Raw genomic sequence first — 16,314 nt, 5'->3', positions numbered from 1 at the left:
CTATTTGTGATAAAAGCTAAAATGATATAGATCCTTTTACCAAAATATTTGTGCATAGAACCAACATTTTTACAGTACATTAACATTTAGGATATTCGTTTTGATTCATTTTGTAACCCTTGATATACTCAAGCCTTGAGATATGTGCAAACAAGCTACAAACCTGTGCCTTTATAGAGTCAGAGGGGGAGCAACATATGCAATTCTAAAGCTTTGATAGGCAGTGTTAATGTGCTTATCAGCTGTATTGGTTGAAATCAGCATTGTTGTTGCTGATGTTGTTTGTCATTGATTGTTTAGAAATTCAACATTTTTCTAACCACTGTTGCTTATTTTAATGCAGAAAAGCACTCGCAACATCTGCTGCTTACTATCCTCAAACACTCATCTTTTACTGCAAAACAGCAGGCAAAATTAGGGAATCTGTGCCAGACATACATTCCACTCTGTAGGTAGCCTTGCAGAGAGGCACTCGCCCTCCAAATGAGTGATGCTAAGAGCAGATGTGTGGGGTAACCTTGGGCGCACACTCCATTAGGCTCCAGTAGGAGGCCTATCCTCCATCAGCTAGTGCATTTTCTCTCTCTCTCTCTCTCTCTCTCTCTCTCTCTCTCTCTCTCTTTCTGATGTGTTTTTTTTTTTCTTCTTCTTATAAGTAGATAACCATCTTTTGTATTGATCTGTATGTGTCCATTGGTATTCAGAGCGGAACATGAGGATGATCCAGATCCAGGACAACATCTCAGAGCAGAAGAACCTGAAAGACAAGTTGGAGAGTGAGCAGGAGAAGCTGCATGTGGAGTACAACAAGGTGAAGAAAAAGGAACAAAACATTTCATATATCTTCTGTGGTTTGTGCCAAGAACATGAAATTGATTAATCACTCAGATCAGGATGAAGTTCTTTCTTCTCTCCTCTGTCTCCGTCTCTCTGTCTTTGTCTCTGGCTCTCTCACTGTCCCACCCCCCGCTTTCTCTCTCTCACTCACTCACTCTCACACCAATTTCTTCAGACACGTAACACCAGTTACGCTCTATTTATTTACTTAAACATGTAGAAGGCCTACTGCTGGGGAGACGAATAATAATATGCAGAAGCATAGCCATAAGCAACATCGTGGGAGCCCCAGGTCAAATTATATGTCATGTTTGTTTTGAAAATATCTATTTTTTTTACATCCTTCGCAGGGCAGACATTTCTGTACTTTGTAATTTACAATCATTGCTAACTGAATTTAACATAAAAAAAGAGGAACAAACACACAATGGGGAATGTGCGTACATTATCGCTCATTTAATATTAACTTTAATAGTATGATATTATATTATAATATTAAGGAAATAAAATGTGTGCAAAATTTCTAGAAGAATGACATCATTGTTTGTTCCCTGTAGAGGATGTGTTTACTTTTTAAAAGTTTTTGTGGCCAAGGTGACCGGAGATTTACATAGAACGTATTAGCAGTAAAAATCTTATACAAAGGGTGCTCCCTTTTTTCCCCTCTCTGTTCTGTCCACGATATCTCCTGAGTCTGATCTCGGGCAATAGGAAGGCTGCAGCGCTCTGCAAGGCCCAGTGATGAAGGGAATAAGGGAGAGGAGTGGAAGTGAAGGGAGTTAATGTTGCGTTCAGTCTTTCTGTGCGACACATATTAAGCGTTATTAATGGAGTGTGTGTTGCTAATTGCACTGCTCGAATTGCTTTAAGACGACCCCGGCCTCGGAAAAAGACGGTGACAAATGGCTGGTCGAGGCAGCAGAACTGTTACTGTGCACATAAAGCAGATATATGTGTCAAACATGGAGGACAAGGGTCTGAATCATCAAGAAAATCTGAATGCTGAAGTATCAGCCCGATACAAGTCTGCCACATTCACCTTTACGTGATTGGAGAATATATACCCTATTATCTACTATTTGCATTCCTGATGTGTGTTGGGCTTCTATGTCCAGTGCAAAGCTGCATAATCACAAACACAGTTGACAAATATGTATTATAAATAATTAATATCACATTTGAATGTCTTTAGTCCTTTATCAGTCAGTTTGCAGTTTGTTGTAGAAATTAATTTTAGCTGTAATCCAACAGCACCCAGTTGATGAATCAGTGATGGCCATTTTAATTAGCTAACATTTTTAATTCTCCACACTATTGGCTAATATCATTTGATATTGGCAAAACAATTATAGTTATCTTAAGTTACTGCTGTGATAATCCCCAGATGTGTAGTCTTTTAAATCAAAATAAATTCACAGTATTTAAAAAATAATAAGAAAGCTTTAATAATACAAATATGAAACACACTGTATCCATTACTATTTAATGGGTGTTTAAATAAGTGATTGAATATGAAATAACTGTATTCTTTGTAATAGTTCTAAAATCCCATCTCATAATTTAACATTAATATTTTCTTAGTCTCATTCATATTGTGCTCAACTGACCAACATCCTTGTTTACAAAGAGATCATTAAGTTAAATGTAGTGTGGTGCAGTAGGTGGAACAATTCATATTTAATCACAGTAACAGTTTTTGATACAATGTTTTCCATGTTCATACACAGAATTTTTTCTAACTGACAGCTATATATGGCAAACACCCCACCCCCACACAAAAAATATATATATAATAAAAATAAATAAAAAACATACACATAAAATGTAGAATTATTGAATGACATTAACAATGGCATCCTCCTAATAAAGGAAATCTGCCAGGATTATTTACTTATTTTATTATTTACTTATTTTAAATACTATTAGACACAGTATATTAATTGTTTTATTGTGCTTAGTTCTCTTAACACTCAGGGTTTCTTTCAGACACTTAAGTTATACAATGCTGAACTCTGCATCAGTCTCCTGAGCAGTGATATTTACCCAAAGCATTAAAAAAAAAAAAAAAAAGGCATTATCTGTCATTTATTGGGAGTACAACTGATTCCAGTAAATCCATGAAACATTAATATCAACAGACTTTATCAAATCTTCAGTATCAGTCTGGTCTTAACTTAATCATTCTGTATATTTTGTGTCCTACTAGATGTCACACTAGATTACTAGCATCTTATACCAAAACAAATGCTTCGTATGCAGCCACGCCTCCCTCACTCCTATTTGTGTTCTCAGCAGGGACATTCTAAAAAAATTAACATGGAAAACGCATAAAATGGCTCAATGTACTAATACATTGACCTAGGAAGCACACATTTCTGTCACTTACTGCAGCTCATAATAGTTCTCTTCTGCTGAATGATGAACCTATATACCAAAGGGAAAATAATACATTGTGCATTAAGCTTTTTTTCATAATGGGTTTAAATTGGAAGAAAAGAAATTTAGCGTAAAATATATTTTTTAACTTGGTGTTTCTCTCTCTCTCTCTCTCTTTTATATATATATATATATATATATATATATATATATATATATATATATATATATATATATATATATATATATATATTTGTATATATCTCCCAGTCTGGCTAAGAGCAGAGACCAACACACACACACAGTGTTGTATTTAATTCTTTGATCAGGATGCCATTACCTCACTATATATATAACGTTTCGCCATCATCTCCAGGATGGGTCCGAATACACACAACGTTTAAACAAAATGCTTGGAGACTTTAAGATAATAATATCCATTCTCTCAAATGGCAGCAGAATTTATCAAATATTTGACCTAGATGAGCTGTGAGTGTTGAGCTGGGCGCGAGTGAGAGGAGACTCTTGTCACTGTGAGCTGATTTTTAAATGTTAGCGTTGGCTTCTCCGCGCATAGTCTCATCTTCACACACAGCAGAGATAAGAGCCAGCACTCTGTAGTTTAGATTCACACTCCCATAATAACTTCACCTCTCCACTGTTCCCTCTCATCATGCTCTCTATCACACGCCTGCCTGACGCTTATCTACTGTCTGGAGCTCCGAGTGGCCTTCGCACACTCAAATGCCAGAGCTCTGGGAGCTCTCCATGTGTGTCAGTCTGTGTGCGTGTGAGAGTGTATGAGTGTGCACTTGTGTCAAGGAGATATACAAGAAGTGAAATGCCACTGCTGTTTACTTCTTTGTTTACCGCAGCTGTGTGTCTCTTTGATTTTAGTGCGGGAGCCGGTGGGATCATATCCCCCGTTAGGCCCTAACTAAAATATTAAGCTGAATATGTTGAATTGACAACTCCCCTCTTGATATGAAGCACAATTATATGTGAGCTAATGGACTGAAACCAACAAAACTATTTAGAATGCTGCAAGACCTCCACCCTTTGCACTTCAGTATTTAGTATTTATATTACTTACTTAGTAATATCCCAGTCCACCAGTGTAGCATGGTTCAGGAAATGTATGTATGGGTATATAAAGATATATACAATAGATTTAGTCTAATATTGGATCATTTATTATGTTGTTCTATGGCATCATCAAGGCAGTTCACTTGTCAACAATTAGACAATTCCAAAAAAAATTGGAAAATGTGTGGAATTCTCATTTAATATCTCCCTGACAGATTTTATATCAATCAGGCTCTTCCATATGTTTGAGATTATGTTCTTTATGTTCTGGTGTGTGTTTAATAATATATGCATGTGAAGGGTATATATATATATATATATATATGTGTGTGTGTGTGGTAATGCACCGAACTGCCCAGCTTGTCCTTGTCTTATCTTATCTACTGCCTTGCTGCTGTTTTATCTGCCACAGCTGTGCGAGTCTCTGGAGGACCTACAGAATGTCAATGGGCTGCTGAGGACGGAGGGCCAGGCCATGTGGAGCATGATGGGGGGCATCCTTGGACAGGTACGTTTTTCCTCCTCCATGCCTTCTTTCACCTTTAACCCTGCTTCTCTTGTTCCTCTATCCATCTTTACTCTCCTCACTCAATCCACCTGCTTCTACCACGCACACGTGTATACACACCAGTACACACAACTTCATTGCTACGCCTCTCTTTTCTTCACTGCAGTGTCATTTAACTCATGGAAAGGTCTCTGTGTGGACGTCACAGAGGGCTATATAAGGAGATTGATGCTGTGGATATGTATAATAGAAAGTGCAGCCAGAAAGGGCTTTGACGGAATGGATTCACACTTTTTTTTTTAAATTATTATTATTATTTTTATTATTTTTTTTAATCCTGCTTCAGGTTGTCTTCATGTTTGTAAATATAAACAGCTTTGTAGTTTTCAATTTGAATGTGCACAGGCAGAATTGCATTCATTAAGAGAGGGATTTACGAATAACATCCTATTTTTGGTTTATGAATAATACTTACCTATGTGCTTACATTTCAGGATACTTTATAACCAGAAACTTTAATCCATCCTCCATTACGGCTGATACTGAAAACCCGTATTTATTTTAATTCAATTGATCAGCACAAAATATTGCATAATATTGGCTGTTTGGCCATTTCAGGGGCTGTAGAGTGAGAGAATGTATGTAAATGCAACATGCAAACACCACCTCTCCAGTTGAAATTTGTAGAAAAATGATACATTGATTCGTAGAACCTTGAGTGAACTTTCTCCCTCCTGTCTTAATCAAATATTGCTTCTGAATAAATAAATAGAAATCTTTCAAGACGTCAAGATTTATTTTACATGCTGCTTGATTGGATTTTTTGTCCAGCTGGATGCTTTGTCGTTGTCACCAAACCTGTGTCTGATCAGTAAACGTATTTTGAGCGCATTGTTAACAGATCCCTCGTCGTTTCGTATTTGAGTTCTCGGCATGCTTTAAAGGGAGAAATCCACCCTCTGTATTGCCCTGTGTGCACCATGGGAATGAGTTGTGATTGAGGGAAATCTAGATTGTGGGCAGCACCCCACGGGGTTGCTAGCGTCGGGTAATTCTCCTCACCGTAATGGCTCTGCTGTTTGTGAAATTCTTTCATTTGTGCTAACTGATTGACCTGTCATTGGCCATGCACTCAGCCCTGACTTGGCAGCTAAAAGCCCCCCAACCTCCCGCCACTCGCTATGGCAACTGCGTGGCCAAGGTGCGTCGCCATGGGTGACGGTACCTTAATGAGTGAGAAATGCATAGGTCTCTGCAATATTTCTTTATGGTGAAATAACAGCACTACTCAGGATGACATTTAAAATTGTGCGCGCTTGCCATTGGTAAGATCTAACGAGAATATTTCTAAGTTTGAGTTAGCTCCTGGATGTCTCATGAAACAACAATCTTCCATGTTTCTTGGATGACAGACAGCATGAGAGAATTCATATAAAGCCCTGGAGAAATTTCACTCTGCTCTTTGTGACATTGTGTTCTAAAAGTAAGGTTTTACAATCGTTTTTTCCCATCAGAAAAGGACAAAGTTAAAAAAGAATGAAAATGGGGGCGTATTATTAGAAAATAAAAAGGAGAGAAAAAACACACACACATTAAATGGCATAGAAAGAAGTGTTTATAGCCTGGGCAATAGAGGCAACATTGAATGCCTGAGTAGCACGTAACATAGTGTGAAATATAATTAGGAAAACGGGTCATTTACATGAGTGTTTTTATACATGTATACATAAAAATACTTCTGAGCAAACACTGGTAAATTTGGTGCGATTTTAACATTGTCGTAGTCAATATTATATGCTTTTCGAGCACATCATACCTGCATTTAACCTGTTTTCTGAATGAAGGTTATTTAGTTATAAAGTCTCAAAAATCATTTCATGCTGTTTCCCTCATAAACCTTTGCTGGTGCTCAGATCTGTAGAAGGGCGACTGAGTGACGTGCACAGAGGCAGAATGAGAATTTACTTTCAGACAAGCTGAGGCCTCACCACACACACACACGCAGGAGCATCAGGGAGATGGAATGTCACTGAGGAAGTATCACCAGTTGTCTGTATTTTGTCACCTTGTTAATCACTATGATGCACGCAGCAGCGCAGGGGCTGAAATGATGCCTCAGAGGGAATGTTAGGACGAAGACTGGACATCTGAGAAGCTACTATGAGTATAGATTTTGTTATATAACAAGTCATAAACCAAAACTCTAGGTATGTGGATGATTAAAAAACTCGTAAAACTACATCGCAAACATTATTTAGAATGATGGGTTTGCAGGACTTCAGGTCCAGCAACTTGCACAGTTTGAGTTCCTTTACACTTAAGAAATGGGTAAGTGAATAAAAGACTGCTTAATTAAAATAATCGGAACATTTCTCCTCAGGTCAGATAAATGGTGTAGTAATGGAGTAAGGGCATGGAAGGCAGCAGGCGGAGGTTTGGGGGAAGAGCGCCAGTGAATCTGCAATGATGGCCATAAATCACATAATTAGAAAACGTGCGCTGTTTAAGTAGCAACATCAGTCAAAGTGGCTTGTGCCTTTGTGTCATCTATCTGCTACATTTTCATTCCCGATCAGTCACCAGCGACTGTACATTACCCTCAAATTATTGATGTCCCCAAGAGAGGGCCACATCACTCATAGCAGTCAGAGTGGGTGTGAGTTTTCAGCAGAACACCTTAAGAAGAAGTTTGCTTGAGTAAAAGTGGATTGAAAGTACCCTCCAGTGTGCAAGGAATTTCTAAATTCATGGGTATTTCAGTGTGCATTTCAGCAGCTTGTAACATGCCATCACATCGTCTGTTTACCACTTAAATCTGTTGAATGAACTTCTGAATGATGCTAATGTTTGAATATTTCATTATTGACATTATTTGCAGTAATTTGCGAAGAAAGAAAAAAAGGCTGTTTTGAAACTTGTGTTAATTTTGCAACATCATTGTAGACTCCCAAGTTGAGTGGAGGATCAGTCAGTCATGTGATAGTCATGTGACCCTTCCCTAGAGACCATGGCAACTTCCAAACTGCGCATAAGGTAGCAAAACCTATCTATTTCCCACAGCACAGCCGCCAGATGGCCCTCCGCCTGGTACTTGTGCCTGTCCAAAACACCCAACACCACCCCCCCCCCCTTATTTCCTTTTCTCTAATCTTACTTAAATTACAAATGACTGGAGATGAGATGTATCTCTGAGGGTGGGGTGTTGGACGTCTCTTTAGCTGCTCTCTCTGGCCTGCTCTCAACCCTGTGGTCATGCACGAGCCATGGAGAGCCGGCGGCACTGTGTCCACGGTGAACCGAGCGCTCAGAACTCAGATTACATCCACTCTGGAGAGAAGGCAGACTGTGTTGCTGTGGCACCGAGCTCTGAGATAATTTTTCTAATTAACCCCGACAGCCACGATACAGCGGAGATGCAGAGAGAAAATCAACAAGGTCTTTCCCTCTCTGGCATTCCTCTGTGAGTCCCTTTTCTCACAGAACCCTCCCTGTCCTTCACCGCCTAGAGTAGCACTCAACACAAATTTAGGAAATCTTATTTTTTTTATGCGTATGTTTGTGATTGCTTCGAAATTCTGTTTTTGGATTGTTGTGTCACAAAATGTAAAGTTTGACAATACAGCATTGTCAAATATTTGACGAATTATCAGAGCTTTACTATGGGCAACAGTTCATACTAATAAGAACTGATATCATGTGTTGTCAAGGTTCTGTTCACTCATGTAACAGTGTTGTGTTTCCATTAGTGGTAATTTGTTTAGAGCATGGCTGTGGCTGTGTCTTGCAGCATCAGGTAAAATGTTAATAAATCTGTACTTGCCAGTGATTGGAGATTATACCGTTGTTGCAGAAACTAAACTCCCCAGCCATTTTGAAAGCCCCAAAGGAGAGAAAACCCAGCAAGAAAGAAGGTGGAAGTCCTGGCAAGTCCTCCAGTCTCCCCGCAGTGCTCTACAGGTAAATGCCAACCTGCCATTGCAGTCAAATATATGAATGCCAGCTCCATACTTGGTTGGAATCCTGTCTTACCCTTCAGTAAGTTGATCTGAACTCTGAATATGATCTCATGAATTTTTATTATGCAGCTGTGGGATCTGTAAGAAGAACCAGGACCAGCACCTTCTTCTGCTGTGTGACACATGCAAGCTGCACTACCACCTGGGCTGCCTGGACCCGCCCCTCACCCGCATGCCCAAAAAGACCAAGAACAGTTACTGGTGAGCTGAAGACTTGTGTGAAGTCAAGTAAGGCTTAAAAGCACTGCGCTTCACTCTCGGCTGCTATTCCTAGCTTTATTAATTAAGTCAGTAAAATGACTAATGGCTAGGCTAATCTCAGCGGTGGTACTCTGAAGTTACATTTCAGAACCTTACAGAACATAGTTGTATTATATTCTATAATAATTGTAGGTTTTAAAGATGTGTTGATTTCATCTACAGGACATATGCTTTTTTAGTTTACCTTGTGCAGTAATGACAGCTTATAAATATTCACCTCTCATTCTTAAAAAGAGTATGGAATGTAACCATAATGTACTTGTACCTTACTTTTTTCCGAGAGTGTAGTTGGATCCCAATTCTAGGAATATGTTCTCCCATTTTTAGGCCTCTGTTGAGTATTTCTTTTTAAGGTGAGTCTAAGGTGAGTCAGTAAATGAATCTTGACTCTCCCTGTGTGCATTTGTGTGCCTGCCTGTGCATTTTGTTTATTTGTCTGAATGAGGCCAATGCTTTTGTGCTGATTTGCGTAATTCATTTAATCCTTGAATAAGAAGGCAGAATGCCGTTCCGCACTGCCAGATGTAAATTAGAATGCATTCGAAAGATAAAATTATGAGGAGGCTAAGTCATGTCTAATTACCAGCACCCACATGCCTAGGAATGCAGCAGAATCCGAAGGTATTTTTTCTCTCTCTCTCTCTCTCTCTCACATTCAGTTACTAATTTACTTACAATTAGTTAGACCCACCACCAAAATAATACCTGCTCTGAGTTCTTATGGTCCTGTCAGTGTCCTGACTATTGATAAACAAGGTAAAGAGGGTTGGATAACAACTTGTGCAGAGTAGCACAGGGACTACAATCTGTAGAGTACAGAATGTCGCTATAGGATAAATGAACCACGTATAATAGACATTGATTGTAGATATGAGGTTAGGGTATATTTAAAGTGTCCAGCACGTAAGAAAGAGAGAGAGCGTGTGTATGTGTGTGTGTTGGAATGGACACGTATGCCTTACAACTACAGGAGATTTTGTGACATTCTGAATTTGATTTACACATTAATCTGTGATTAGGGCGGTACGGTGGCACAGCAGGTAGTGTCACACAGCTCCGGGGACCTGGAGGTTGTGGGTTCAAGTCCCACTCAGGGAGAACACACCTCACAGACAGTCACCCGGTGTCCACGTGGGTTTCCTCCGGGTGCTCCGGGTTCCTCCCACAGTCCAAAAACACACGTTGGTAGGTGAATTGGTGACTCAAAATTGTCCGTAGAGGTGCGTGTGCGTCACCTTTTGAAAGAATGGCGCCCCCTCCAGGTTGTGACCCTGAACTTGATAAGAAGTTACAGACAATGATTCCAGATGAACACAAGTGCACAAGGTAGTACAATAGAAAACAATCTTAAACAGTGAGTGTGCGTAGGTGTGTTTGCGCTGAGGCTGCCCTCGCATGGTAGACGTGTAATTGCGACAGGCACAAATCGGATGGGAGGCACTGACCGGCCGATCACCGGTTATGGCCGATCATGCTAAAAACCAGACGTTTCTGTTCATGGTTGAATAATCGGTGCATCTCTAGAATTAATCTGTAATTGGCTCCCTCTTTGTAGCTATAATACCTTGCACTTTTCCGGGAAGGCTTTCTACAAGACTGGAGTGTGTCTACGGGAATCTTTCCTCATTCATCCAGAAGAGCATTTGTGTTTCCACTGCTTCAGAGTCTAGTGGCGGCTTACTTTACACCACCACCCCCGACTCTTGGAATGGTGCTTGGTGATGTAAGGCTTGCATGCAGCTGCTCAGCAATGGAAACTCATGCCTTGAAGGTCCATGTTAATGCCAGACGAGCTTTGGAAATCTGCAGTGACTGATTCACCAGATTACTGAGATCCTCAGCACTTGGCGAAACTACTCTGTAATTTTACGTGATCTGCCACTTCATAGCTGAGTTGCTGTGGTTTATACATTCTTACTCTTTTTAAGAATACTGCTCACAGTTTATCATGGGAGGCAAAAAAAGTGGAATCCTATTACGGTACCACACTCAAATTCAATGAGTTCTTTAGTGTGACCTGTTTTTTTTTCACACGTTTGTAAAATGTTTTGCAGACCTCACTCCTAGGTGCGTGATTTTGTACACCTGTGGTGAAGAAGCACCTGAATTCTATGTTTAGAGGCTGTGTCCTAATACGTTGTATTTGCCAATAAGTTTATGTATATATTATGAGTTGTTATTGTGCCTTTCTGGAAGAACACTTGTCCAAATTTGTGGCACTCACGTCTTTGATGGAAAGACACAACATGGACCCTAAAAGCCTTTTTGCTATCTGTAATTTTTCTAGTTTGAAAAATCAATAAAAACAGAATTGAAGTGAATGAATCCTGGACTTCTGTCCCTTGCCCTTTTCAGGCAATGCTCTGAGTGTGACCAGGCCAGCAGTGATGAGGCAGACATCGCCATGGAGACGCTTCCAGACGGCACAAAGAGGTCCAGAAGGCAGATCAAGGGGCCAATCAAATTCATCCCTCAAGAGATGTCGCCAGAGCCTAAAAAGCTTCAAGTGAGAGGCACGGTGTGTACAAGGTTTAGACCTAGAAACTGTTTATATGAAATGTGTGTTTTTCTAAATTACTGAAATAACAAGCCCTTGGAAATGCCCTGCTGTCCTGCTTTTATGAACCTTAAAGGGCTTTTTTTTTTATAATCAACCCGGACCTCTGAACAAGAGGTATGAGGGAATTTATAACAATAGCATCTTTCTAATTCACTCCAACCTACTGTTTCTCTATGCATTGCCTGAGGTGAAAACATGTAGCTAATTGATTTCTAATTGCTTACTTGCCCCTAGCCTGAGAGATAATTCCGGTCAGCTCTCTCAAGCCTTCTCAAGGTCACGACTCCCCGCAATTTGAGAAAGTGCATTTCACTGAATTCCTCTTTGAAAGCTTTTATGAAGCAAGCCTTAAAGAAGATATCAGAAGAAACACTAAGCCTTTCATTGTGAAAAAAGGTTGATTGAAAGCACCCTGAAAGTGTGCCGGCCTTACAGCTTAATGTTTTCAACAGTGACTGTGCTACAGGAGAGCACCAAAACTCCCACTATGTTTGCCACACACACACACACACACACACACACACACATATATATATATATATAATAAAAAATATGCATGTGTGTGTTCTCTGAGCCGTTTGCAGGCTGGAGATAGGGCTCGTCTGTCAAGCTCTCCATGGCTTTCACTTATCACTGTCCACCACACTCTGATCCTGAGATAGCACTCCGGCAGCCCTGCTCCCTCAAGGAAGACAAAAGATCCCTATCAGAGAAAAGATGAGCTCTCCCGGCCTCCTGCGTTTTGTCTTTTTCATCCTTTTTGTTTTTAAGCTCTGTCAATAACCCAGCACCCTTTTTCTGAGCAGGACGTGAAAGCAGGAACTGGCATCTGCTTCCGTGCCCTAACTGAAGACTGTACAATTAGTTCCTCAGTTTACAGTGAAGAAAGACAGAGATTGAGATTTCAGAGTTGTGTTTTGTTTGCATCTCTCTTCAGCTGTTGTTTGTCTGTGCACAGATGTATACACATGTGCACACCTCCACACACTCTCTCTCTCTCTGTAAGTCACACTTTATCTTTCTTTCTTCCTTGGCCTTATTTCTGTTTTACTGATTCATCATTGTCTCTGTACTTTTCATTTTTACCTTTTTTCTTCTTCCTTTCACTCAAATGCTCTCTCACATTTATTTATACTCTCATAGTTTCTTTTTTAATTTCTTTCTCTATCTCTCTCTTTCTCTTTCAGTGCATTAGGTACTTTAATACAGCATTTATCTTCAGATGCACACCACACTGTGGCAGACGCTGAAAGGAGTCCCGCTTTGCATTTTTAATGCCTCTAACTGGGCGCTGCAACAGCGAGCCCTTGTACAGCCGTGTTCTCATTTATCAGCTGCAGCTAATCGACCCCCTACTGGTCAGCCACTCTGGAGCTGGTGCCACTAAGTGCGTCTAGCATGTGGAAGATATTTTACACGGATGTTTTGCCCTGTGCCCTAGTCACTCAAAAAGCACCTTCTTAAAGGCCTGATCAAGTGAATTCGTAAATGTCACAGTGATATTTTATTATGGCATTTCTTTGGCTAGGAAAAGTTGTCTTTTTTATAATGTTATTAAAGGAGCCGGGGCCGTGGTGTTATTATCGTAATTTTACTAAAAATGCCAACGGTACTTTCTGACAGCAGGAGGAAAAAAATCGAACGACTTTATTAATACTTTTTATTAACGGTTAAAGGAAGTGTCTCATCAAGTCAGGTGAAGGAGGACCCTGCTATAATTATTATTTCACATCATCTTTTGAGGAACATGTGCCATTAGTCTTTGGAGAGCCAACGCAGCATCGCCGCTGTGCTTCTGTATGCTTGGCTAATTTTTTTTCGTCCTGTGAGAATTGATTCAGGCCTTGTTAAAGATGCAGTGATGTACTTAATTAAAAGATTGATTTTAGCCAAGTCGTCTGGACTGCCTTCCACTTAATTTCCTCCGCCGAACGAGGCAGCGTTTTCGTTTACGTCAGCCAGCCCTCTACCTGGTTGCGTCTCCTCTACTGTTGCTTTTAAGAGTGGAAGTGGGGCTCTCTGCCGCAGCTCTCTGCTGATCTTTTCCTGGCCTTTAATAGATTACCTTAATCGAGTCTGCCGTAATGGAGGAATAATGAAATAAACGAGTGCCTTTGTTTGGTGCTGCCATCGAGGGAGAAGTGGCAGAGGGGTTTAAGAGCCAACTGGCAGCGTGGAAGCAGTTAGCATTTATAATGATAAGTGTTCCATCTGCCGTGTGGTGGCAAGCCAAAGGCGACAGATGGAATTGTTTTCACAATCTGTTTAAATATGTTGTCGATTTTTCTTCCCTTTTTAAAAAAGGCCCAGCTCGGCACTGTCACACTTTGCCCATCGCTGTTTGATTTGATTTTATTTATTTGTTTTAAACATATTTCTATTAGCTGTTAGCACTGATCCAGTGACAGGTGAAAGCGTCTGAAAGAGTGGAGGATGCCTGTCAGAGGCAAGATGCAGGTAAAGCCAGGAGCTTAAAACCAGGTATCCATTTAGCTTTTAGTCTCCCAAAAATAAATAAATAAACAAATGTTGTTTAGCGATGCTGGACGACCCACCTGTTGAGTGGCCTGTTCTCCATCCTGATGGCAGTGCTGGGCTGTTTACTGGCCTTCAGACAAAGAGATTGATTCCTGTTAATTTGACACAGAGTGAGCTGGACTCAACAAGAGATGTGGATTAGAGAGCAGTACCACTGTTTGACATCTGCACCACTTACAGTTGGCCACAGTCTCTATCCGCTTAACATGAGCTCTGTCATGGTGGACACACTGCCAGGCTTTTATTTGTTATTTATTTGTGTACTTTGGCTTTTCTTGTCTAAATTTGCGCTGCCAGAACACTTGGAGAATCGAAATGCCTTGCTATGCTTTCCTGTATATTTCTGCCTATGGCCAGTGAACGTGAGCAAATACCAAAGAATTGCGTGTATTTTTGTTTAAAAACTACTGAATTAAATGTGTTTTAAAGTTTTAAAAAAGTGATCATCTTACAGCTGTTTTTTCTCTTTTGTTTTTTTTTCTTTTAGTTCAAAAAACAAGTTTTTTTAACAGCTGTTTTTCTGTTTCAAATCAGTGCGATTTCTCACTAATTACGGAGATCCCCTCCACACAAAACCAAGTACATCGCTCATGTCTAAGCAGTGGTCAAGCAATCTGTGAACTGCTTAAACAACAGTTAATAAAGCATAGTCTTTTTTGACTTTCTTCTTGAAAGTGATGGTTAATGCCAATAGTTAGGCTTTTACTGTTTATCGAAAGAGTTATTAACTTCATGCTCTCAAAAATGAATGTAGTAATTACTTCACTCGGGCATAAAAGCACATTCATAAATAATAGAATAGTTTATACTGTATCAATACATATTTTGCAGCGTGCTTATCCCGGATCTTTTGCTGTATCTACGTTTTGAACTCTGCCTTGTCACCCGATTTTAGTGAGTCATTTTGATTAGTTCTTTTCCGCGAGCAGAAATGCATCAATTACTTGTTACTCCGTCTCAGTCCTCAGCCTAAAATATGCTGAGTGAGATCTTTGTGAGCCTGAAGAGCATTGTCTTTCACCACAATAGCTAGCAAAGATGTCAGATGTTACAAGTAAATTAGCTCTGACAAATTCAGCAAAAAAAGGGCAATTCAGCTATTGTGTTAAACTTGCCACCAGTCATTTTCCGAGTATCTGAAGATTTTTTTTTCTCTTTACAGCGAACCCGAGGCCAGAAGAGGAAGAGGGTGTCTATCTGTGAGGAAGAGAAAATAGAGGTGAGCTCATTCACTTTCTCCATTCTCTGCACTCGGCTAATGCTATCTGTCTCTCTCATCTGTCTCGAATATTGCAAAGAGGTGAGGGAATGTTTGCACAGCAGCCTCAGCTTTTCCAAGCACACACACACACACACACACACACACACACACACACACACGGTCGGCTCTAATGGCTTGTGTTTCCATAGGAACCAGCACCTCGGGAGCGGAGACAGCGGCAGTCTGCACTGCAGAAAAAGCCCAAAGCTGATGACACCAGGACGGAATGCGCCACCTGCAAAGGCCCCGGCGACAACGAGAACCTAGTTAGGTGGGTGAGCGTGCATGTTCAGTGTGAGTTCAGGTTTGTTTGGTTTGCTTTTTTTGTGTGTGTTCAGGGAGTGTATGAGAGCGTGTGTGTAGAGAAAGAAAGAAAGAGAAAGACAGTAGGGTCATATTCTGCCCCTGATTAAAGTTCAGTCTTCATAATGTGGATGCTGCCCTGCATCTTCAGAGGGAGGCAGAGGGCAGCTTCCATAGGCCTTCTCTCTAGAGCTGCCACCCGTATTTGTTCATATCATACTGTTTACCTGTAATGAGCTCTATAATCTCATCTCATCTCTTAGTTCTTTCCATGAGTCACCAGCTCCTCCAAAGATCTAATGACACGCCCAGTTCCATTGAATTATTCACTCTTTCTTTGCAAGCAAAGAGATCTTTCCTATTGGTTGGAAACTTGTATTGAAACGTATTAATTGAGGAGGGGCCAAATGGTCTCCAGGTGTCAAAAGAACCCAGCAAACCTCACCTTCTGAGTACTAAGGATATTTGCATTGTACGTTCAGGGCATAAAGTGATTTGATGTGTGAGCAAATTTTTTTAAATATTATTTATTTATTTTTTCAAAATATACTTTTGCTCAGCTGTCATC

General features: G+C 40.3%; 1 protein-coding gene across 2 annotated transcripts in view; it reads left to right on the top strand.

Moving 5' to 3' along the window:
- phf14 (PHD finger protein 14) overlaps positions 1-16,314 on the top strand; it is an 81,152-nt gene that overhangs the window by 27,933 nt on the left and 36,905 nt on the right. For both annotated transcript variants that reach the window (XM_066674239.1, XM_066674240.1), the window contains exons 10-16: positions 705-811; positions 4,712-4,807; positions 8,658-8,764; positions 8,893-9,024; positions 11,440-11,602; positions 15,345-15,401; positions 15,593-15,714. In XM_066674239.1, the coding sequence (XP_066530336.1) occupies positions 705-811; positions 4,712-4,807; positions 8,658-8,764; positions 8,893-9,024; positions 11,440-11,602; positions 15,345-15,401; positions 15,593-15,714 (784 nt within the window). The remainder of the gene's footprint in view (positions 1-704; positions 812-4,711; positions 4,808-8,657; positions 8,765-8,892; positions 9,025-11,439; positions 11,603-15,344; positions 15,402-15,592; positions 15,715-16,314) is intronic.

The sequence above is a fragment of the Hoplias malabaricus genome, chromosome 6 (genome assembly GCF_029633855.1).
Source record: "Hoplias malabaricus isolate fHopMal1 chromosome 6, fHopMal1.hap1, whole genome shotgun sequence".
NCBI lineage: Eukaryota > Metazoa > Chordata > Actinopteri > Characiformes > Erythrinidae > Hoplias > Hoplias malabaricus.
The sequence above is the reverse complement of the archived record's forward strand: the minus strand, read 5'-3'. Positions and strand labels throughout refer to the sequence as shown.